This window comes from Ambystoma mexicanum, chromosome 2p (genome assembly GCF_040938575.1).
Source record: "Ambystoma mexicanum isolate Mex_15411 chromosome 2p, UKY_AmexF1_1, whole genome shotgun sequence".
Lineage (NCBI taxonomy): Eukaryota > Metazoa > Chordata > Amphibia > Caudata > Ambystomatidae > Ambystoma > Ambystoma mexicanum.
In genome coordinates, this window is record NC_090923.1 from 1457011265 (window position 1) to 1457036511 (window position 25247).

The 25247-nt window shown below is 44.9% G+C and overlaps 1 protein-coding gene across 1 annotated transcript in view; it reads right to left on the reverse strand.

The window, feature by feature from the left end:
- ROGDI (rogdi atypical leucine zipper) overlaps positions 1 to 25247 on the reverse strand; it is a 475356-nt gene that overhangs the window by 25175 nt on the left and 424934 nt on the right. Inside the window, exon 9 of the mRNA XM_069646031.1 lies at positions 7733 to 7782. Coding sequence (XP_069502132.1) covers positions 7733 to 7782 — 50 coding nt within the window. The remainder of the gene's footprint in view (positions 1 to 7732; positions 7783 to 25247) is intronic.

Sequence of the window (25247 nt, forward strand, 5' to 3'; positions counted from 1 at the left end):
AGGCTCATGAACGGTGCCAGAGTATTTGACAAATTCAGTGCCAGAATGTGCAAGGATCTATGCTGCATCGGTGCCATTTTGGGATTATTGTACGTGTATTGAGAGCGGTTTTCATGCTTGTATGGCCAAATCTGCTGTCCTCATTGTGCTCTTCCACTAGTAGTGCCGGCAAGTGTTGTTTTGCCAGAGAACCAACCCTGATGGTGCACGTTAGTGAGTGGTTCCTTGTCAGCATAGATATCTAAGAAAGTGCAGCTGCAGGTCCAACGGAGCCCATTGGCTTGAAGGAAATATTGACAATTGTGGTAAGTCAGACATAGGAGAGAGACAAGAGGACATGTTTGAACAAGATGGTTTATTAAACAAATTAAAGAAACAACCTACTCTAGGCCCCATTTCTTTAATGAATTCCCTACGCTAGAAAACAACAAACAGGTGCTCGTCAAGATGTGTCTTAAAAACAAATTCTGTCCTCTGTCAAAACTATGCTAACCTATTTCTGCTCTGCCACTATGAAAAGGAAGCACTAATCTTCAGTTTAGCATAGGGTTACTCCCTGTTGGGAAAATTAGTTGTGGCTGGGGTTCTGATCCACCTCTCCCCCAGTGTTCGCAAAGTCTCTTCTAGCTCTCAGCTTCGTAGACTGGTCAAAATACAAAACAACAAATTAAATGCCTCTCAGCTGTAGACCATACAATGTCCTAGTCAAGTAGGCCTAATACTATGCCGGATCCGTTCTTCTGGGATGTATACTCCTGACTTGGGTAGATCAGTATTCCCAACTAAACAAATAAAGCTCGCTCTTCTTCATTTCTGGGTGCTTCTCAAGCTTCTTTTTTTATTACAAACTTTATTTAAGAGCCAGTAATACAAGTTTACATTATACAGTGTACACTTCAGTTCTTGCAATTTTCTTTCAACTCTCTTCTCGGTTACAATAGGCTCCTGGTTTCAACGTTTATAACTCTTCCCCCCCCTACCCTTTTCTTTATTTAACAAAGTATATTAGGCTTAAAATACATTTGCTCTTTATCTACCATTAACTCATGAAATGGCATCCAAGTAGTTCGGTATTTTTGGTGGCCATCATTCCCCATAGCCTCACCCACCACATGGCTACCACCGGCCCTTGTTTGTTGTTCCAGGCCTGAGCTAGGTTAATTCTGGCCACATTCAGCATATGAGTAATAAGAGGGGTCCTGCCTCCTGTGCCTCCCGCGCCCCCGTTATTTCTTTGATATGACTAAACATTTCTTTCCAGTATGTCCCCGCTGTCGGACAGGCCCACCACATGTGAATCTGGTCCCCAGTCTGCCCACAGCCCTGCCGACATGTCGAGGGATAGCTTGCGTGGGTGAATGCATGCTTTGTGGCGTCATGTACCATCGTAGACATAGTTTGAAAGCAGCTTCTTTAATGGGAACACATTGAGCTTTTCATAGCCCGCCGCCATATTTGGCTCCACATCTCCCCAGTAATGGGTTTTCCCACATCTCGCCCCCATCTCAACATGTACGGGAGGGTTTCCTCTGGGTCTGACCCATCTAACAATCGGTAAAGCGCCCTTCTCCGGTACCCCCTCTTTTACTGTACGCTCCAGCCCCATTGGGTTTCGACCAGCCCTTTCTTTCACTCTTGTGTTTGCGATCCAGTGCCTAATTTGAGCATATCGGAAGCGCTCGCTTTCAGGTATCTGAAACTTGGCCTTGCATCTTTCCAATATCAATGGTGTCCCTTCCGTATAAAAGTCCCCCAGTACTAGGGCCTTCCCCTCGCCCCAGTGTAGTCAGAAATGAGGCTGCATTCCAGGTGTGAAATCTGAATTGTGTGCCATTGGTGTAAGTGGGCCTCCTCCTACTGTTATCTTCTTCCCCTGTAGTGCTTCATCCCAATACCATAGAGTGGCCTTTGTCGTCTCTAATAGTTTCCCCCGGTGTTTTAGGGGCAGGAAGCTCAGGCTCTTTAGGAATACATTTGTGGCTTCCTTTTCCAAGGTCGCCCATCGGTTCTGGTTCTCTGGGGGCCCATTGAAGCATTGGTGCCACCTATGCCGCCCATAAGTATCTGTGAAAATCTGGTACCCCTAAGTGCATGAGGTCGGAACAGGAACTTTCTAGGGACTCTAGGTCTCTTCCCCTCCAAATAAAGGTCAGGACCTCCCTGTGCAGAGTTTGTATCACCGAGCCTGGGATTTGTATTGGGAGTGCTCCCACCACATATAGGAACCCGGGGAGGAGTGACATCTTTACAGTAGCAATACACGCAAACCAAGACAACTCTTGCATATCCCATCGTTTAAGGTCATCTATCAGCGCTTTTAGTATGTGGGTGTCAGATTTATCCCTAAATATGCCATGGTCTTTTGTTCCCATTTTAGTGGGTAGAGTCTCCCCCACTCACGTGCCTGCTCTGGGTCTTTGGTGATATTGAGCGCTTTAGACTGAGTAATTGACGTGAAAACCGACACCTCTGCAAAGCTATCCAACAACGTTATTGCCCTGGGGAGAGACCGAACGCGTCTTTTAGGAATAGTAACACGTCCGCGTAGAGGGCTATTTTCTGAGTGTCATTGACCCCTCTCGATACTCCTTGAATCCCTTGTTCTGCTCGGACCGCTTGTGCCAATGACTCCATGGCGAAAATAAGTGGGGCCAGTGGGCATCCCTGCCGCGACCCTTTGCGATTGGGATACTATATGTGAATATGTGAGCTGTCCATTAACCACCAATCTGGTGGTTGGGCTCCCATAGTTGGCTAGGATCAATAAGTGAAGATCACAGCCAAGAGAGAGGGACACTGCAGATACTCTAGGGCAAAGATACAAGGCAGAGAGGAGTGGAGAGATTCCAGGCGCAGATACCATTTGGGAGATGGAGAAACAGGATACTGGCAGAGAAGAGCTGTGAGAGGAAGGAATCGGGAGACAGGAAGTTGGAACAGAGCTGGGAGAAGGAGGACCGGAACCATCAAGAAAGGCACAGAAGCATTAAGCATCTGACTGCCTAGAGCCATAGGTCAGAGGCAAGACAGTCTACAAATCGAGCGAGGGGCAGTGTGGTGGTGAGGATTGGTAGAACCCCCACCGGTTCGACCCTGGGAGAAGCAACAACACCCTCCGAGTAATTTGTTTTTTTGCTTGTTGAAATGGAAATAAACTTTGAAACTCCTTGTTTTGCACTCTTCACTTAGTTAAGATTATTTGAACGGTTTGCAGAACTTTAACGAGACAGACTATTGCTTGGCGGATACACGTTTGGAGGAAGAGGAGAGAATCCTGTTTTGTTGAAGGAGTCTCCCTTTTGAGAACATTGCAGCAAACCGACAATCATGCTCATACTATAGCTGCTTTACCACATAATAGTGGTCCAGGTTATCAGTAGGGAGAGAGGGTCCACTGCTGTGTGAACAATGCAGAATACCTTGCACTACACTCTACATTTAACAAGCGGCAATGGCAGTTCAGCTAGAAACCGATAAGTGTGGGATGAGTGGGCTAACCTAAAGACTAAACATGGAGGCATATTTTGAAAGCACTGGAGACTTTTTCTAAGGTTATCTTGGATGGGCAAAGAGTTAACATTGCAAAGGAAGGGTGGGTGTCACCCATGTTAATAGACACCCTTGATTAAACAAGGATTGTAAGGAATTAAAGAGACTTGTTGTACACTCTTAAGTTATGTTATGTAACATAATACACTCATAAGGAATTCCACAAAAGTTAGGGCCATGATTAGCACAAAAGATGGCCTTGAAGCAAGGAAACACGAGCTGGCCCTAGAGAAATGGGATGCTTTGACTAGAGCAGCTAATAACTGACTCCAGGATCTTCTGGGAGATAGCTGCTAAAAATACTTGCACACTAGATTTGGGGTGCTGTGAGGAATAAGACCATCTGCATGGTGGCCGTACCCTCCTCTGATTTTTGAAATTTTTAATTAAATGGAATGGTGGTAGGCCAACCTCAGGAGCATGTGTGGGGCTAATTTATACACATTTTCCTATGCGCCCACCACAGCAAACACATAGACCCGTCTACTCTGTGTGGACAAAGCCTGCAGGCACAGTCTGCCGTCATATTTAGATGGAATGTGACAGCCAGGAGTACACTCTGTCTTCTCCAGGAAGGGGGGGGACCAAGCTTACCCCCACCATGGGCAGCCTGATTAACTATCAAAGGCTCCATGAATCTGCCCTGATCTTTTGTTAGGCCCTGCACCTGGGGGCAGTGATTAACCTACCAATTAGAGGGTACTTCAAACAGGCTCACATGGGGTGTGGCTGCAGAGGTGAACAAAGGAGACAGAAAACCCAACAACCTTTCATATGGAACTGTCAACCTGAATTCAGTTCCCACTCTCAGTATCAACAACAGTGAGTTGTCATGTCTGGGACTGGGTTTACAGTAGGCCACCACAGTAGGGGGGACCCCATTCATAAGGTACAAGAATGTGGTTTGCAGGAGCTAGGAAGTCTGGTCTTGCCACAGCTTCAAGGGAGACCTGCTGCTTTAATTGGGAACCACAGAGATCCATCAACCAGAGAAACTCTGACCAACAACAGACAGGAAGATGGGTGGGACTTAGTATCCCAAGTTTTCACTCCTTTACCTTTCCAGTTTCAAGGCCACTCTAGTTATGACCTCATGCATGCAGAAGATTGTTGGTAGGGACCCCAGAATTAGTTCATTAAGGTAGGCTTAGCCTACATTAATCATTGCGGCCCACTTGGCTTTAAAAGAGGACCGAGCCCCTCTTTTGGCAGACCATCTGAAGACTTCACAAGAAGTAAGAAAGAAGAACTCAACCTTGGACGCTGCTGAAGTCTAACTTACATCTTCTGGCAGTGAAGGAAGGCCAGGATATCCAAAGAGGGAAGCAAGGACCGTCCCTTAAACTTCTGGCAGGGAACACAGGGAGAAACGGAACTCCGAGGATCCTCCAGCCGCTCCAGGACCGGTACCAATCCAGCACACAGCGTACCCTGCTAGGCTCTGGAGCAAACTTCCTAGACAGGAAGTGCCAGAAGGTCTCTGAACATACAACCAAGGACAAGACAGCTGCCTGAAGCACTCCTCAGCCTTGGCCCATCCGCCTTAAAGGACGCAAGTCCATTGAAGAAGCTGGGAGTATGCCTTGACGAGCATCTACCAACGTGCTCCTCGAAAGGACATTTTCGAGCCAGGCGAGTTTCGAGCTGCAACCAACTGCAATGCTGACCGTTGTCAAACTGCAGGTGCTTAAAAACATCTGAGACGCCGCAACCAGTGCTTCAGAACTGTTGATCAGTATTGAGAAGATTCCCTACCCTGAGCCACCATGTAGGCCAGCCTGCAGCCGTTCGTCCAGCTTCGCTCGCCGAACCGTCTTGCTGCCTGATACCTGCAGCTGACTCCCGTCTTGAACGATGTCACAGAAGCTTGCAAAGCGACCTGAAGCCGACTCGACCCTGTTGAGCACAAAGAACACCTAAAGCACAAGGTACATTGTGGTTCTGTTCCCCTGGTCCTTCCAAGAAGGCCCCTGGTCCTTCCAAGAAGGCCCCTAGAGACATTAAGACAGACTGCTTCCCTTTGTCATGAAGCCAAGTAACCTTAAACTGTTGTGATTATTAACCTTACCGACTACCTTCCTGTCAGTATTCAGAGTGCACCCCATTTCCTTCTTTTAAACTGGCCTCTGCATTCCTTTACAGGGTGGTTTGTATTCCGTAGTGTTGCTATATATCTGTTGTGATAGGCTTGTCCCTATAGTGGCTGGAGAGTTTAAGTAGAGCACATTGATCAATGGCACAAGAAAAGGAAGAAAGCAGTACATTCAAATTAGATGCTAATACTGGTTGGGGTAACTGATCCTGAAAAGAAGCGATTTCAGATAAATACATTTTTTTCCAGGAGCCACTGAACCTGGGATGATGGGTAGGACACTAAAGAGTTTGCCAATTCCTTTATTAGTGACTCTGTCTTCTAATATTACCAGATGATTGGAGCAGGGTACAGCAAAGGAGAAGATCAAAAGACCAGGTCCGAGTGTGAAAAGATTCAATCTAGTGTATGACAATGCTGCTGATTAAAGGCCCTTCCCACCTGGTGGAAATCTAGGGCTTCGGAAGTAGCCTGCATGGTTTGGGACAGGTCTCCATGTTCATGGTTAGGAGGCAGCTAGGAAATGATGTCCCCAGACCTGCACGTGAAAAAAAACAGCTGGAAAATAAAGAAAAGTGTCACAACTCTCCAATTGCTGTATGGCTTTCAAGACCAAAACACAGTCTCTTAACCTTCTTTTACCCATATCCTTCAGACTTTGTATCCCCTGTAAAATGATAAAAAAACAAACAAAACAATTTCATTTATATTCAAATGCATGCCTGATCTCAACTCTGAGACTGGTTAACGTGGAAAGAATCTTTGGAGGTTGGCAACAGCATTAGAGGGACAACGCATCAGATGAACATGTTTCATAGGAATGCCTCGGCAAACCAAGCATCTGCTCGTCCTTGCATACAAGTTGGTGTTTCCATAAAGCATGACAAATGGTTATAGTGCAGTCTTACATTTCTGTGAAAGTGACACCCCCCAAGGTCCCATGCAATTTTTGTTCTGGGCACAAAGTCTGCTGGGGATGGTATCCCTATGTGTGTGCAACAAGATCTACATAAAAGCGTCCAGTGGCATAATTGGAGTTCTTTAATGAGTTACTGCAAGATGTTGTACTCTCTCACTATGGTCAAGTTTGCTTGGTGTGCATTTATCCTGTCTGGTTCCCTTCCTTCACAGTCACCCACTTAGCTTCGGGCTCTGCTTTCTTAGCCATTTCATGGGTCTGGAATGCGCAGCTGACCCTTAAATACAGTTTACAGTGCTAACCTTTTCCGGTGTCAATTTTCCACGAGTTTCTTCGCCCTAGTGCTACTCTCCACGAGAGCGTATACAGCAGGGCAGTTTCCCCCACTTTTGCAGCTATAATAATAACAGAGGTCACGTGTAATTCATACCTCTGTGCAATAGGAGTGACCGGGTTAAAGATGGCAATAGCCTACAGAATATTTTCTGTGACTTTGGTCAAGTACATGAATCATAACCCCTATAACGATGCTAGATGCTCACTGGACCTTATTCCAGGGATCCCATGTGCTTGAGACTATGCCTTTCGAAGTGATGTGTAATGTAAGCAGTTTCCTGACAAAAGAAACACCTGAGATAGTAGAAGCAGACCAAAGTGGTACAAAAGGGGAGTCCAGTATCTGACTGCTCCGTTTCGCAAACCTAGGCTCAGAGAGACACATGTCTGCGGCCACGATGCAGCTGTGGGAGATGCAAACAAATGTTTAAAAAAAGCCCAATCCCAGGGTGCCTGTAAATGAATATGGCAGTCTCCCAGAGAACAGTATAGCCAAAGAGGTCCAGCTCAACTAGCTCAGTGAAAAAAGGGAACCCAAGAAGTAAGGCTTGGAGCAGAAATAAGGCAGCATATGATTGAAGGGGGGGACTACAATCTCTTTGCTGCCATTATCTTTTTCTTTAGCTCTGCTCCAGTTTTTGGGTGTTGGCAATAGGTGGCAGAAGGTCCTCCTAGTTGGAAGCAAGAGAAGACAGAAGCCTCTTAGAACAGGTACTGCCTTTGCAGTGTTCATGCTTTTGAACATTAAATAAAGTTTCTGGGGATTATTTGACCAATTGAAGGATGAACAATTGAAATTTATTTTCAAAAATTATAACAGAACTGCGTCTACTTACAACATTGCTCCAGGATGATGCAGGATGGAGCCCCCAGCCTGGCGGAAGTTCTGAAGAATCAGAGGAGCAGAAAAAAAAAACAAATCAAGATCAAAAAAACAAAGAAAGAACTTCTATCAAATACTTTTGAAATCCTCCACTTTATATTCTTTCCTCACTCATGCAAGGTAGTCCTAAGTGTGTGCACATTGCAGTATCCGACACGTCAATACAAGCGGTATAGCAAACACTCCAAATAATGCATGAGGACTCCTAGATGCCAAGGATGTGAAGCAAGATGAACTAGCACATTCACAGTGCATGCATTGTATTGTACGTCAACATTTAAACATATGCAGCATTTTTCAGTCCCAGAGCTCAAATGTACACAATGCCTCCGAGATACCGATCCTAAGCATGTGTATGAAACACCACACCATACATATTAGAGACAGCCTGGATTCCAGGAACTCCCGATTAGGCAACATGTTCATGTCCTAAAACAAGAGCGTATACAAAAACTTTCAGTTCCAGGTTACATGTCTTTCAGTTCCCTGGATTACTGCATCTCTTATTCCCCTTCCTTAAGAAACCCAATTGGTACTCAGCTCTATATGCTAACGTTTGCTACTAATACTTCATCCTCTTTCTGCATGCACTGACAATATGGTTCAGGCCCACATTCCCTTCAAGTTACTTAGATTTGCTTCTCTGCTCATTTCAAAGAGAGTTCATCAAAGTCATCTAGTAACAGTACCTTTCTTTCTCAGAATTCTTTACATCAGTTCAGTAGATAAAACAGTGTTCCAATTTGATTATGCTCATCAAGGTAGCCAAAGAGATATGAATTGATTGCAGGTGCCAAGTGCTCCCAGTTAGATCTGGGAGGGCTGAACATCTAGTTTTTGTAAATGTCTTCCCTATTGCACTTAGCATATGTATTCAGTCCAATCAAAAGCAGCAACTTACAGTGACTATTGTGAGAAACCAGAAGGTGTCGCACCCACTAGTCCCCGGGGATCCGTCATCCAGGTGGCCAGGACATGGCCATCGCTTTTGGATCCTGTTCCTGGTGGTGGACAAGTGCGGGAGGATCCCCTGAGTGAAGGGGTCTTCGGGGAGTGGGACACCAGATGGTGAGACACAGTATTCCCTTACATGCAACACTGTTACCCTATCCTACCCGGTAGGATATTTAAGAACTCTACCCCTGTCAGGGACATCAGGGGTCATGCGGGAAGAGTTAGGTCAAGAACTAGGATTACACATTCAGCAGGATCCAAAATTTGGAGGGTTGTGGTTTCATGTGCAATGCCAAATGGTTATCTTTTTTCCTAAATGCCTTTCCTCAGATCAGCTGAGTTGAGCACACAAAATGGTGGATTGGGCTCGAACCCACGCAAAGATCGATTCCATCAGCAGTGATCCAATTTAGAATGTCGAGGGCAGATTGTCCTGGTAGTCTATTCTAAACTGCCTTTCATAATTTCTTTAAAGGAAGTCAGTCATGTTTTAGTTTAGCGCCTTTAGGCTATCCCTTCAAGTTGACAAGAAGCCAGAATAGGAAGCAGTTCTGAAGCTGTCAGTCTACTAGAATCTAGTGGGAGCACAGCTAGTTGGCGAGCTTGCAGCTATGTTTATTTAATTTTGGAAGCTAGGAACTGTGAATGTGCTAGGGAACTCTGTGCTTGAAGAAATCTGCTTGTTGGAGAGTTGTTTGCAGCAGTTTTGTTTACTCTGAAAGTCCTGAACTGTGAACTGTCTGGAAACCCTGCGCTTCAAGAAAGCAGTTAATTTAATGTATTGTGAGATTCCCGCTACATGTGAAAGGTTTAGATTCTATTATCTGCCGTTAGGACTTCCACGTCATCCTGAACTGTTACGTTTTGACACTGATGAAATCAGCCTAACGCGACTTTCGCGTAACATTTATTTTTTCCTTTGAAAGGGATTTGCATATAATTACACTTTAAGAGCAGAGCGCAGTAGCGTATACCGCGGTCACTGTATTGTTGTTTAATAAGTGACTTCTGAGGCACGGTATACTCTCTGCAGTATTTGAATCGCTGACTGAGGTGAAACGTTGCCTTTGTTTCATGTTAAGCCCAATTGTAAACTGAGAAGGTTATGACCAGTTGAGCTTCGCGTGTGGAGATGAAAAGTAAAGTGACTCGCTATGTCTTGGAGGATGTTTGTTTTTCAAAGAGTTCATTGTTGAAGGGTTGCAGATGAAGCACTGCACGCAAACGAAGTGCCGGTGGCCATTTTGCTTTGAACTCTGGGAAATGTAGTTAGTGATGCGCATCTTGGGTAGGTAGTTTTAAAAGGGAAAAAAATATTTTCCTTCTTTTTCTTTTTGCAATACTAAACTAAGTTGATACAGTAGCAGAAAAATGCAAGTTATAGAAAAAGGAATTCTGAGCACTTCAAACTGCAGCAAAGGCAAACTCATTTCAACATAAAAAAAGGTTAAGTTAACTTACAATATATTTTGTTGGAAATACAAAGCACTCAATTTATTGGAAGGTGAAATTTATGGAAAAGCTTTCTCTTCTTGAAATTCTGAATTTTAAGAGAAAAATAAACATTTAAACGTTTACAATAATTCCTCCAAGCAAGTGACGGAGGCAACGCAGGTATTCTTGCAAGTTCTTAGAATAAAATTGATGGTGTAGTTTAGAAATTAAGATGCAACTAGGTTTAACTATTTTAATTCCCATACAGGGTGTTGACCAAGAAGCGAGAAGAGCTCCTGTGTCATTTGTTGTTTTGTCCCATTCCCCCTTACCCCACCACCTGCTCTGATACACACTGTGAATCAAAGGTGGGGCACAGAACAGCTGGAGAGGGATTGTGGGGTACAGCAGCTCCTACAGAAGGAAAAGCAGTTACCCGAGAGCATGAAAGGCCAAAGGTGAATCTTCCGTCTGAGCTGATATGGACCCAACAGGTTTCTCTCTAAGCTCACTGGGGGAGGTGTTAGAAATCAGGCAAGAGTTGAAGGCAGTTAGGAATGAAAATGAATTTCTGAATCAGAAGGTGGAATGTCTAGTTGAAAAGGTGGCTAGGGTTTTGCAAGCCTAAGGAACTCTTTTACTGGATGATATGGTGGAAGATTTAGGACCACAAGATTTCACTCAGCATGATGAGCATTTGTATCTATTTCCCGCCTCCCGATGTTAACATTGGAAGCTTGTTTTTCAGGTTTTCCCGATCCATGTGTGGCCATGGTATATACTGTGGTCTTGCTCCACCTTTCAAGCAATGGAAATTGGGACTCGCAGTCCTCTCCCTCCTCTCTCTTTGCCCTTCTGTCTATTGCAGGCGTAATATTCCCGCATCGCCGTCTACCAGGCAATGACCTTAGTCGGCTCATGTAGGGTGGTGGCGACACCCCCCCCTCTGACTGTGAGATACTTCTTTGTGCCGATCTGAGTGTGGCAAATTCTGATGCCCTCAGTGTAGATCCCCTAGAATCTGACCATCTTATCCCTTTCCCTCCCGAGACTCTTTTCGCGTCTTCTCTCCTTCTCCGTTTCTTCACGCTCCTCTCTTTCGGTGTTAGACATTGTCTGCCCCCAACTTGTGCAACTTCTTCCTCTTTACTCCTGCTTATTTCTAATCTATCAAGGGAACGTTCTCTATTCCCACTGCTTCGGGAGACATCCTCAGTGTCATAAAGCTGAGTGCTCTCCAAGCGCCCGCTTTCTCCCTCCCCTTGGGGTACTTGTTCTAGCCCCATTTCATCATATATCCTATCGATCGTTGCTTCGATGCTGCTGGTGTCGAAGTTATCCTCGATATTTGTTCTAGATGTGCATGGTACTGAATTGTAGTCAGGAGAGAATTCTTCTATGTCTTCCCAGTCTACTACTGGCTCAAGTTTTTTTTAATTGCTCTTTCCAGATATTCAAGATCGCGTGCTCCATCTTCACTTACATTCTATATCGTCATCGAACTCTCTGCGCTTGCTCACTTCCTCTCTGACCCCATCTTCCTCCTTTTTCTTTTCGTCCCTACGTTCAGTTGCCCTTCGGATCTCCTCATCCCTTCTTCTCTTTATTCTTTTCTTTTGAATCCATTGTTCTTCCTCTAACCTTCGCTGCTCCTGTCAGTCTTGTTCAGTGGCTGCTTTCAGTTTGTGATCACGCTGCCTTTCTTGCTCTTCGCGGTGAACAAGTTACTTACCAACTGTAACGTTCTTTCGATTGGATGTTCCTCCCACGTATTCCTCATCTTATGATAATCGTATCCCAGCTTCAGCTGCTTTGGAAATATTTTTCACCAGGGGGGCGCTGTGTTTGAGACGGCAAAGTCGAAGTCCCTTGAGGGCCACCGTCAGGCGTCAACGTCATCCGCTGTATAAAGGGCTCGAGCAGCGCCCGTTACCTCAGTTCTGTTTTTACGGTGTTCATGGTCACATCAGCTGATCATGATTTAAGTCTTCAGGCTCTTAAGGAAGTCAGAGTGCAACTGGCGTAAACTGTACGGGGGGTATGATGGGAGGGTCGATGAGGAATACATGGGAGGAACATCCAATCGAAAGAACGCTACAGTTGGTAAGTAACTTGTTCTTCGAATGGATTGTGTCCTCCCATGTATTTCTCATCTTATTATAGACTCCCATAGCAGTGGTAATTTTGGAGGTGGGAGTACTAAGAATTTTAATTATGGACTGAATAAAGGACATCTTTTGCAAATAGTCCTCCTTGGTATGAAGTAGAGTCCAAGCAGTAATGCTTTACAAAGGTGTACATTGACGACCAGGTGGCCGCAGCACAAATATCCTGCACCGGGACACCCCTCTGAAGGGCCGTGGAAGTTGCCATGCCTCTGATTGAATGAGCCCTTAATCCATCTGGAGGCTTTTTCCCAGCTAGTTTATAGCATTCAGAGATAGCTAGAATTATTCATCTGGATAGAGTTTGTTTAGATACTGCAAGGCCCAATTTGTGCCCAGTATATCCAACGAATAGTTGGTCACATTGTCGGAGATTTGCCAATCTGGAAATATAGGAACTGAGAGCCCTTTTTGGGTCCAGTATATGGTGGTCATTACGAGTGCAGTGGTAAGGGGTTAACGGCGACGGAGCACCCAACCCCTTACCGCCGGATTATGAGGTCCTTTAGCGGGTCCGCTAAGTGCGCCTGGTAATACCTTTAGCATGGTCCCCATTCCCATTGAGCCCTATGGGGACTCGAATGGGAATGGGGATGGGTTCCCTGAATGGGGAAATACCGGGTCCTCCAAGGCTGGAATGGCCCGGCATGTCCCCATTCAGGTACCCCAGAATCGGTATGTGGTAGGGGGTAGCCATGGCGCTAATAGTGCCATGGCTACCTCCAACCTCGTAATGACCCCCTATGTAATCTTTCCTCTTCCTTACTAGCGTGAGGTGGAGGATAAAAGGAAGGTAAGAATCTTTTGTAACAGATGAAAATCAGACACTATTTTAGGCAAGAATGATGGCTTGACTTTTAAAATAACCTTGTCCCTATGGAAAAATAGTGTGAGGAGGCTTACGAGACAGTGCCTGCAACTCACTTACCCTGCGGGCTGATGTTATAGCCACTAACCGAATTGTTATAAGAGTGAGCAGTCTTAATGGACAAGAATGTAAAGGCTCAAAAGGAGCACACATGAGAAATTTTAAGACTAGATTTAAATCCCATATGGGCACCTGAAAAGGTGTCGGAGGGTATACATTTGTCAACCCTTTCAAGAATTGAATGACTAAAGGCATTTTAAAATAGGATACCTCTTCCGAGGAGCGCCTCTCAGAAACCATGCGTGAAGGCTGAGTGTCTTGCCCTCTGAATGGAGAACCCGACCTTCCTCTTGCAAGAGAAGATCCTCTCTTTGTGGAAGACGTAGTGGATGGCAGATGGACATGTCCAGAAGGTCCAAGAACCACATCTTCCTGGCCCAATCCGGGTCAATTAGGATAATGGTTTTCCTGAGCTTTCTCAACCTCCTGATTACGTGAGGAATCACAGGGACTGGAGGAAACGAGTAAAGAAGTGGAAATACCCAGTCCACTACGAATGCGTCCCTTGGAGCTCCTCTTGGGGGAAATTCCCTTGAGCAATACAGTTCGCACTTCCGGTTGGACCCGGTCGTGAACAGATCCACTTGAGGGGTTCCCCAAAGGGCAAGGATCTCTTGAAGGACTTCCTGAGCTAGCCCCCATTAGTGGGAGACTGTGCTGTGCTTGTTCAGAGCGTCTACCACCGTGTTTAGCTCTCCGGCGAGGTGAACTGCTGATAGAGAGATTCCTTCTTGCATTGCCCAGAACCAGAGCTGCATTGCTTCTCTGCACATGGGAGTGATCCTACACCTCTTTTGTTGAGGTAGTACATGGCCACTGTGTTGTCCGCCATTATCAGGACATTCTTTCTTTGTACAGAGGGCAGAACAGCCTTCAGCGCTAGTTTGATTGATCTAAGCTCCAAATGGTTGATATGTAGTTTGGACTCCGATGGAGACCAACGACCACTGATTGTCAGATCGTTGGTGTGGGCGCCCTAACCAGTGAGGCATTAGTCACTACCGTTAACTCCGGCCATGGTTGCCAAAAAGGTTCCCCTTTGAGGTTATTCTCTTTGAAAGCCCACCATAGGAGATCTTGAGCCACTTTGGTCGGGAGGTGTAGAAGGTCCGACATGTCCCCTGAAAACTGGGACCATTGAGTCCTGAGGGCCCACTGAAGGGATCTCATCATCAATCTGGCCTCTGGCACCAGAAAAATGCAGGATGCCATGAGGCCTAGCAACCTTAGAAAGCCGAATGCCGGTAGATGTTGGGCATTTTGAAATTTCATAACCATCTGCAGAATGTGGTGAGCTCACTCCTCGAGAGGCGAGGCTTTCTCTGAGGAAGTGTCCAGGATTGCTCCGATGAATTGGTGTTTTTGGCTTGGAATCATTTGTAACTTCTTGTAATTGAGGGAGAAGCCCAGACTGTGCAAGAAGTGATAGGTCAAGGGCAGATGTTCCTGGGCTCGTTTGGATGAACTCGCCCTCATTAGCCAATCGTCCAGATAAGGGTAGACGTGAATCCCCCTTCTTCCGGTACTCACTGCCACCACTGCCATCAGTTTGGTGAAAACCGTCAGGGCGGAGGTTAGCCCAAATGGTAGAACCCGAAACTGATGAGAACCACCAATTGCGAACGTCAGGTACTTTTTGTGCTTGAGATGGATTGGCACATGAAAGTAAGCATCCTGACGGTTCAAAGAAACCAGCCAGTCCTGAAGCTGAAGAGCCTGAAGGATCTGAGAAAGGGTCACCATCTTGAACTAGTCCTTCCTGAGGAATTTGTTCAAATTTCTTAAGTCTAAGATGGGTCTCAATCCTCCGTCCTTCTTGGGAAAGAAAATAAGGGGAGTACCAACCCTTGTTCCTCTCCGCTACAGGTTCATGTTCTATTGCACCCTTCTCTAGCAGGACTAAAATCTCCTGCACAAGGAACGGGTCTGGAAGTTTGACAGAATTGGTTCCCAGTGGATGATTTTGAGGTCTTTTATGAAAAGGAAGACAGTAACCATGGGTCCCTATCTCTAGTGCCCCAGGGATCTGACGTAATGCCCCGCCATCGCCACCGGGATTTTGTGGGTTAAGACTTCAAAGTGGCTTTGCAGCTGCTGCAGCAGTGGCTGAGGAGGTAGTAGCCGCTGCTGTGGCTGATCTAGCACCTCTCCCTTTTCCATCACGAAAAGGGTTTCTCTGTTGGTCTCTCCAACTGGCCTGCCCCCTCCCTTTTCCAAAAGAGGAATACAAGCGAAAGGGGCGACTCTTCCAGGAAGATGAGCCTGCATAAGAATGTGGTTGAGATTGCCTTATGGCGGCACCGAGTTATTTTGCTGCCGCTTTCGATGTCTGCAGCTTCTCCAAGCTCTCGTCCACCTTGCTGCCAAACAACCTCAAGCCGTCAAAGGGCATATTAAGTAATCTAGACTGCACATCAGGTGCAAAACCAGATTTTCTTAGCCATGCGAATCTGAGCAAGACTGTGCTAGAGGCCATGGACCTGCTTATACTATCCACAGTGTCGAATCCTGACTGAAGGCATTCCTCCATAGCCTCTTTACCATCCTTCACTATAGCCAGGAAACCATCCCGTTCTTCACCTTCCGGGATGTGTTCAGCTGCTGAAGACATGCAGTCCCACAGGGTATAAGTAAATCTTGCTAATGTTCAAGTTACATTAGTTGATTTCAGGGCCAAGCTTTCCGGGCCCAAGCATCAACTTTTTTATGGTCCCCGTCTGGTGGTATTGATGGGTAAGCCGATTGCCTAGTGGAGGGAGCAGCTTAAAACAACAAGACTTTCGGGAGAGGGATGCTTGGATAAATACTCTGGGTCTGATAAGGCTGGCCTATATTTTGGTACCAGTTTTTTTTTTTTATTTACTGCTCGAATCGGGATTATTCTAATTTAGCATTTTCCTTTTTTGTAAAGCCTTATGGAATGGTAAAACAGGATATTTTAAGGGACCCTCACTCAGGATGTCAGTCATGTCATCCTGGTCAAAATCTGGGGAAGCTGCTTTCCAACCCATAAAATCAATGACCCTTCCCATAAGATTTCTATAACTGGGATCAGCATAATCTGTAGGGTCTGGTTTCTCAAAATCCACTTCAGGTGAAGTGTCTAAGCCACTGGCATTTTGTAGGCAATCATAAAGGTCTGTTATCTTCGATTGTGGGTCCACTAGTTCTTCAGGGACCTCTCTGGCCCCAAATTCGACTCCAGCTGTAGTGACGTCCTCTTCAGAGGAATGTTCCTCATATATAGATGACATGGATGTAAAGAATTCATGTCTAGCTTGAGGGTGGAAAGCCTTTTCCGGCAAAGAAGGTGGAATTTGTCTAGGCATGGAAAATGGCGTCGACTTGGGTCTTGGTATTAGAGCAGGCCTCAATAAAGGCATCGATAGGGTAGACGCTGGCTTCGACTGTGTCGACGGAGGCCTGGATGCTGTCGAAGGAGGCTTCGATACAGCTACAGGTGTCGACGCCATTTCATCATCAGTCTCAACGCTATGGTCGTCAACGGTGTCAAGTCGATTTTATTTTTCGACGACGTCGATGCAGATTCCTTAAGCCCCGATTTATGCACTGGAGGCTTAGACTTAGAGTGAGAGTGAGGCGTCGGGGAACTTTCCCTTGAAGACACTCTTGCCTCTTTTGCAACCCTTGCGTGTTTGGATCTTGATTTTCCTCTGTCACTTTTAGAGTGAGTAGAGGCATGATCACCACGCGGCAACTTCAAGGTGGTCTGGGCCGCTTTCCCGAATATTTTCAGCATGGAAGCCCTGAAGGCCTCACATTTTTCTGGGGAATCGTGCTTTGAAGGGTAAGTTACTCTCCTCTCAGAAGAGGATGAGGAAGACCACCTATTACGTCGCTTTCTTGATTTTTTTCCTCGAAGACGAGGACGGCTTCCTCGAGCGACTTTCCGATCTCAACCTCCTCGACCCGTGATGAGATTTTCTACCAGATTCATCCGAATCCTTTTGTCTTTTCGAAAACTTATACTTCTCCTCCCCCACTGCCAGCTTACCTCTGCGTTCCCTAAGAGCCTTATTTGACATGGCCTGACAGGACCCACACTCATCAACCCGATGGTCTGGGAGGAGGCACCAGAGGCAATTCCAATGGGGGTCGGTAATAAACATTCCTGCCACACTTCAGACATTTTTTTAACCCTGTCTTGGGTGTGGAGGGAGTTGAAGACGAAGACATTGTCGAAGAAATTCTTAAGCGCCATTCGTAACACGAAGCAGTTGCGTCAGAAAAACGGAACTGAGGTAACGTGCGCTGCTCGAGCCCTTTATATAGCGGATGACGTCGACGCCGGCCCTCGAGGGACTTCGACTCTGCGGTCTCGAACACTGCACCCCCTGGTGAGATTTTTTTCCAAAGCAGCTGAAGCTGGGATAAGATTATCATAAGATGAGGAATACGTGGGAGGACACAATCCATTCAAAATAACTGTTCTCGTCTATCTCTTTTCTTTATTCTTTCATCTCTCAATCCTTCTTTTTCCCTCTTTCCTCTGTACATCGTCTAACTTCTTTTGTTTCGCGTCATCCATGCCCTTGCCATCGAGTTTCAATAAAATCTGCCCTCCTATCCATTCGTTCTGTGCGAGTGCTATCTCATCAGTTCTATCCTTGGTTCTTTTCCATCTTTTTCCTTCTCTCTCCTTGTCGAGGGATGTACTTGCCCGTGTCTCGTCTCCTCTCGTCATCGTGTCTCTCCTTGTCCCTCGGGACTTGGAGGTGATATCTCTATCTCCATCTTTATCCGGATTTTCATCACTACTTTGCGTAGGTGACTCACATGCTGGGTTGCTATACCCTGTGGCTGCTTTCAATTCTCTCAGTGGGTATAACCCTTCCTCATCATTCTCAATTTTTGTTTCAGCCAGGGTGGGTGGCGCGCTGAGGGCGTCTCACCCCCCTATGTGCATACATTAAGTATCCAGTCTGATGGCGGTTCCTCTTCCTTGTCTTGTTGATACATTATCCACAACTCTAGACTAGCTAGGCGTTTAACTTTTCCCCCCTGTATGTGGCGTGCAAGTATGTCGTCATATGTGGCAAAACTGCTTTAGATAATGACCCGCCCTGTGGCCAAGGCATAAACATTTTGTGGCTGGTTCCTTTAACCCATTCTGCACTGTACTTTTTCAGCTTAGATGCATGTTTCGGCAACTGTTTGCACATGTGTGCTAATATAACTGGTCAATGCTTTATGTGACTTAAACAATTCCAACAATATGAGCGAGCACCAATCACTGCAAGCTCCAATCCCGATTTTTCAACAGAATTTTATAGCTTCTATTTTACTCAATAAACATGAGGTTACCTCCTACAACATGCCAAATATCCAATCCCACAGTTTTCATGCTAGTTCCTTGAAGGAAACTCTGTCCTATGACATCACAACAAATCACACATAAGACAGACATTAACAGACTAGACCAACTCCAGCTGGTCACATGTACCTCTGCATCTAAAATTACCCCTGACCTGGAGTTTAAACTTATCCCTTTCACGGTGCCTTTAATCGCTGTGGTGGCCTATTTGTTCCCCTTTATTTGGGATACAAGTTTCTTCTAGCCGCTTGTATTAAAAGCTTAGGAATTAGGCAGATCCTATCTCTTCTCGGGTGTCCTCCCCGGTATCTTCCCTCTGTCTAGTTAAATATATATATATATATCCTCCCCATATCCTCTGGATCACCGCCTTCTCCGGCCGTTCTCCCGCTGCCCGTAGGAATGGGAAGGAGTTATGTGGGGAACAAGGGTCCCTCCCTTCAGGCCTCGTTCTGCAGATTTTATTTTTACTCTACCACCGTCTACGGGGAGCATCACGGTTTACTCAGCCGAATGGCAAAGGATTCTCAATATTGCCGAGGACCTAGAGTTACTTTATGTCGACGGTCAATGGGTGTCTGTCTAATCGATAACCATCAATCTCTGCTACCAAGTGTGCTCCGAGACCCCCGACCGGCTCATAGAGTCGGAGTTTGCTCGGAAGCACTTTAAGACAAGATAGCAGCACCTGTGAGATGGATGGGGGTGCAGATATATACTTCAACACCAATCAATAAGGACAACACAACGGTTTGGCAAAGGGAGTCCGTTTAATGACAAGTACAAAAAACGGGGAGTCATGAATATCAGCAATGGTGCGATCTTCCTTCTCGCTTCAACTACAATGAACTTCATAAAAATCCTAACATTTATACTAAAAACTCGTCATCCTTGACGTATAACACTCAAAAGTTGACATGCAATTCAATTGGTTCGAAAAAGTTAACTTTACTATAGGTACTATATCTGTATATGGTAACTGAGTGAGGGATTGGGTAAACACTGTCATCTAAGCCCTTCCTTCAAAAAGGACTACTGCAGACGTTACTAAAAGTATGACGTCCCATTGGTCCTACTAACTATAGGACCCTAGATTACTTGGTCCACTGTGATTGGGTTGGCACCAACCCCATGCATACTTTTTTCACTTTGCTTAGCAGCACGCAGAATGGTCGGCCAGTTGCAGGGTGCCCCTCAACTCACCCGGCCTTCTTCCAATCAATCATCGCTTTAGTAGTTATGTGTCAATTATTTTGCTGTGGTTGGCCTCGAGACTGCATATTCTGCCTAGCTATCTTCTCCAGGCTGACAGCCATGCGTAGGTGTGGGGAACTTGCTTATGTTCGTTCAGCTGGTCACGTGATTCAGACACTGTGGCTTTGCCTTTTCTTTAACAATTTGTGTATTTAATTTTATGTTCACCCACCACCTGCCTTCGCCTTCTTATCTTGCCCCTTCAAAGCAGTATATTCTGGTCCTTGCTTCAGTTAATTATAGCTACTGCTCGTTCATTTTGATGGATAAGACTTTGGTTCCCTAGGCACAAGTTGCCTCTGCTGAGTTTCGTTTCTGCCGCTGAGCTCCTGATTTCGTTGAACGTGAAACCTTTCTCGAATGGCCTTAGTACTTTTGTTGATTCTGCTTTTTGTGCAAAGTGGAAGTATACTTCATATAAAGTGCTTTATTTGAGGTAGATATGTATATGGCACTTGCTGCACTATCCCTCTACTAAGCATAGCAAGCCGCACGATTCTCTTAGCTTTCTTGCGGTTCCAAGCATATGTACAGGTGTGAACAGGTCAAATATCTTTGCCATGCTTACAGCTTAAGCTTCTTACATTTGACATCACCTTCACACTCTAAGTTCACAATATCCTTGTTCATGGCGTTTCGTCCCTTTAGGTCATTCTCTGGTCGTCATTTCTTCTATAGGTGAGTCAGTCCGGGTTCTCGTCACGTCACCATTTGTCATCTATTAGGACCTTATTGGTTTCTTCAGGGTCTGTACTCAGGCGATTTTCGTTTCGTCTATTAGTTGATATGGCTTTCTCAATGGGTACCTTACTGTCCATGGTTTCCTCGGTACTGGTACTTCAATAAGCATTGTTCTTCTGATAGGTACTGGACAGAGCCCCACTGCGGCTCTCTGCTGGTTTATTTGCTGATCATATGTCACATATCTCGGTGTGAACGTGCCTGATACTTCAAAATGGACAGTTGGAGTGCGGCCTGTATTTGGGACCGCCTCTAAAGGAGAACACAGCAAACCGACGTGGAGTAGGCTGGAAAGGGGCCAGTGAAAAGGACGCACAGAGGTGCAGGAGAGCGAGAACGACGCATAAGCCAGAACGGGCCGCAAGAGGGACCAGAGCACTGCAGGTCCCTAAGCCAAGTGTCCCCAGCTGGAGCTGGGGACGCAAGTCTCCAATACACCACAGACTGCAGCAAGAAAGTTCTGAAGAGGCGAACGCTGCTGGCCGGAGCTCACAACAAGAGAGACGGGAGCGAGCGTGAGCCAGAGAGGAAATCGAAGGCACCCGGAGGAGCAGCCGTACACTGCTGAGTGACAGGGAGAGAAGACTCATGCTGGGGTGCTTGGTGTGAGCGAAGGAAGATGCCGATCTGAGTGAAAACTGGTAATGAATGAGTCTGGACTCCGAATGGAAAATATTGAATACCGTAAAAGCTGCAAAGTACTTAATGAGTTATTGAATACCGAACTAAGGAAAAGATATGCAAAATATATAAAAATACTGCACGAGTGAAAAGAAAGTGATGTGCATTTGCGAATAAAGTGAAAACAAGTCAAACACGTTTATGGACAATGTGAAAGTCCAAGCCAATTGAAAGCCAGTAATGAGAGCTTGTGAAGCAAGTGAAATGCAAATGATTGGCACTATTGCATAGTGTGAAAGCAAGGTGGTGGACAAGGAATATTACCACACAGTAAGTTGTGTGAAAGCCGCATGTTGGCAGAGTCAAGATACTGTTAAAGTGAAACGTAAGTATATATGGACTAATGACACAGAGGCAGAGAGGAAGCCTGTGTTGGCAAGGAAGTGCAATGAGAATCAATGCAGGGAACCCTGAGGTCTTTTTGTGGAACTGTTTTGAACTTGGTGAAGGGGTACCTGGAAAACAAACAAGCCAAGAGCTGGAAGAAGCTCAGAACATTATGTTGAACACTTTCTTTGGTTCCCGACATCCCTACACATTGCATATCTTGAGTTGTGAGGGCAAGTATAGGTTTTGGACACAGCCTTTGGGGTTGAATTTTATGACACATACCCCACCTTAGCACAGGGCAAGTTAGGCCTTATTCCATCCTGACATTTGAGAAATAAACATAGTGAATCTGTTGTCTGTGTCTTACTTCATGATGTCTACACACAAGGCATACAATAAGCAGTGTTGCACAGCAATTTGCTATGCAATTCTGTAGGTTGCTAATTAAATTGACACTTGTGTAGCAAAGCTAGCTAGTTAAGTTAACATGTTGAATGATAGCACGCTCCCCTTGCATTCCTCTTGCCCCCAGGACTCTCTCCGCCTTCTTTTCTCTGTTCACTGCAAACTCAAGGGGGCCAATGGAAAGAGTGCAGCAGTAATCGACTGCTCCACTCTTAACTGTCGAAAGCTTGTGTGAGAGCAAGATTTCTTTTCCAGACTAAATCGGATAATACTTTTATTTAACTAACTATATCCTATCTGGCAAAGACCGCTATGTGTTAATTTCATAAGACAGTTATGTAATTCTTCCTAAAAACATAAGTTGTTACATAATGCATAATTACAGTATTACCTGTAAAACACTGCGTTGGTCTTCATGCTTTACATTTAAGTTTAAGTTAGTGTATCTAAATCGCAGCGTCAACTTTATTTCATTTTGTTCGGGAAGATTCATAATATTAACGAGTGAATACTTGAAAATGAACATGACTTCTGGTGACATTTAAAAAAAAGGTTATTCCAACATTGCTAATAAAATGGGTTGTTTGCTAATCAAGACAATTTTCTGAAAACAAATTAATGCCTTGTATAACAAGGCGGATAACTCCTCCTGCAACTCCTGAGCCGACATGCTATCATTGCCTATTGGACTCATGAGCCAACTCAACTGCACTTGGGAAGTAACACTTTACCTAGAGACCTCTTGGGTTAGCCAGTTGGCCACCGGAAAACCACTAACAGGAGAAAAAGGACCAAATGTCATGTCTTTTTACTTCTTTTTAAGCTTTTTTAGAGGACTTAATTAGGTGGTGGATTTTACCCTTCCACCTCCTGTCACAAGACCGGTTATACCACTGGAAAAAAAAAAAGATCTTCATTTTCTTGATCCTCTCCTGTTCAAACTTGGGGATTCTTGATGTTTTTATGTTTCTTCTTACATTTTTCCTTTTTGTTTGAACACTCCTGAGGGTTCTGCACAATTGCTTCTGTGTTGAATCGTGTGAAAGAATATGCCAATTTCTACAACATTGTTTGTGTTTCGAACACCATGATGCATGAAAGTGCCATCCACACAAATCGGTAGCTCAGGGCTTGTATGACATCATTCTCACTATTTGATGCCTTGTGCAGTGCTGGCAGGTTCTTATCCTGGCTCTTTTGCAGATCATTTGTATTTTCTTTGTTTTAAAAAGATGTTTAAAGTGTTCATCACTTTCGCCATCTCGTTTAATCGTATAGTATGTGAGGGCACTTCACAAACAATGTTGTCATATAGTCTAACTATTAAAGAACCAAATTTAAGGAAGCAATCGAGGAAGAACCCAGGGAAAGGCCATCTGCTAAAGATGTACAACTGCTTCTCCTTCAGTATCCAATGTTGAGGTTTTAAATGTAATGCTTCCATCAGCATTCCTGCCCATAGTGGAATCAATGTCCAAACTCCCCCCACCTCTCCCAACTAGCTATCTGTGCTCGATTATCAGCATCAGTAGCCGGAATTAGCATGGGGAAAAATTCAAATTCATCATTGCATCCCCATGCTATGAGGATTACCTCTCCAGACTCCTACAAGTTTGAATAAGGCAATTATCATGCAACTGTTTACTCTGTGTTCCAGTATTATTATAAGAAAGGAGAGATTCAGTATTTGCACAAGTTATCTCATCAACACAACTCAAGGATCACTGCTTACTCCTGAAAAAATAGACTGTATGCATTTATACATCAACAACTCAGTCAGTTTATTCAAAAAAATATATAGATTAACTGCTAAAACACATACTGACCCAAAACCAAAAACACAGTGGATACAAACACGAATACATAAAAATTTAATCTAAAACGACCTCACACAAAGCCAATGAAAATTCAACATTCTAAATGTGTCATAAAATAATTCCCGACATGTTTCTGTTCTTCAATTTCCTCAAAGGGTGAACATTCTTCAGGGGAAACGGTTAAAACTAAACTGCTTCAACACTGTGTTAAGGGGGTATTTTCAAGCATCACAACATCGATATGTAGTACCCTCAATAGAATTATTCAGTGGCGTTTTCTTAAGACGTTCGCTAAAATGTTCCAATTCCTGGATACATCTATTTTTCACCATAGGGGCGACAAATCTCCTCAGTATTCTTTTGGAGAAACTTCACTTTTCACTGGATATGAATACCCGAATGAAGGGTACAATTGTCATGAACGTGCAGTCCCCTTGCTCAAACTGGCGCCAGGTACACTATGCCTCCTTCCAAAACGAAAAGTCAACATCCAACTAATCGTACTCCATCCACAGGAGTTGCTTAATTGACTGTTTCAGTGTCTTCAGGCACGCTAGTAGTATTACAATGCTCCTTACCATGGCAAGGCTTGAAATGCTTCATAACTGAACTCCTAAAATTGTACTCCCTGTCCACGCCCCTTCATATTTGTGAGGAGTAAAAGACCTGCACTGAGCTGAGCAATTCCCAGTGGAAGTGTGTAAGCCGGTGGTAAAGCACTTACTGTTCTTACTGGTGAAATCACAAGTGGATGGGGAAAAGATTAGCAGACCAGCCTTACCTTGCCTCCAAGTGCACTTGCGCCACAATTCTCAGAGCTTTGCGCACCTGGAGGCATTTTACATGCTTGCCTGGAGGACAGATATTTTTTTCTTTAAAAAGGCATAGACTAGCACATTATCCAGCACAATTACAAATAAAAAAAAAAGTCCCTTGGTCTTCAGCCACACTGTGTCCTGCAGTACATCCACCGAGAGATTCCAATCGCTTACCAGCACAAAAGACGGCGCTGCAGTTGCCTCTGCCTTCAACTGCACTTCAGCCACACTTCACCCAATTAACAAGCAGGCTAGTGTACAATTTAGCAATTTGTAGCCAAGATATGCTTTGGAATATTGTTTTTGATAAAAAGAAAAGACATTGGGCCTCATTACAAGTTGGGTGGTAAATCTGCCAGAATACTGCCCAACTGAATTACCGCTACCGCCACTTGGTCCGGCAGAATAACTGTCAGATAACAAGTGACGGTGCAGCAGTAAATACAAATTCTTTTGAGTCCATAGGACTATATTGGGTTTTTTGGCAGAATTACTACGGCGGTAATTCTGCAGATTTAGCTGATTTCTCTGCAAAGATTTGGAGGATTTATCTGTAGAATGATGCTGTAGTACATCCCCTGCTCCAGGAACATTGGCAGTAATTCC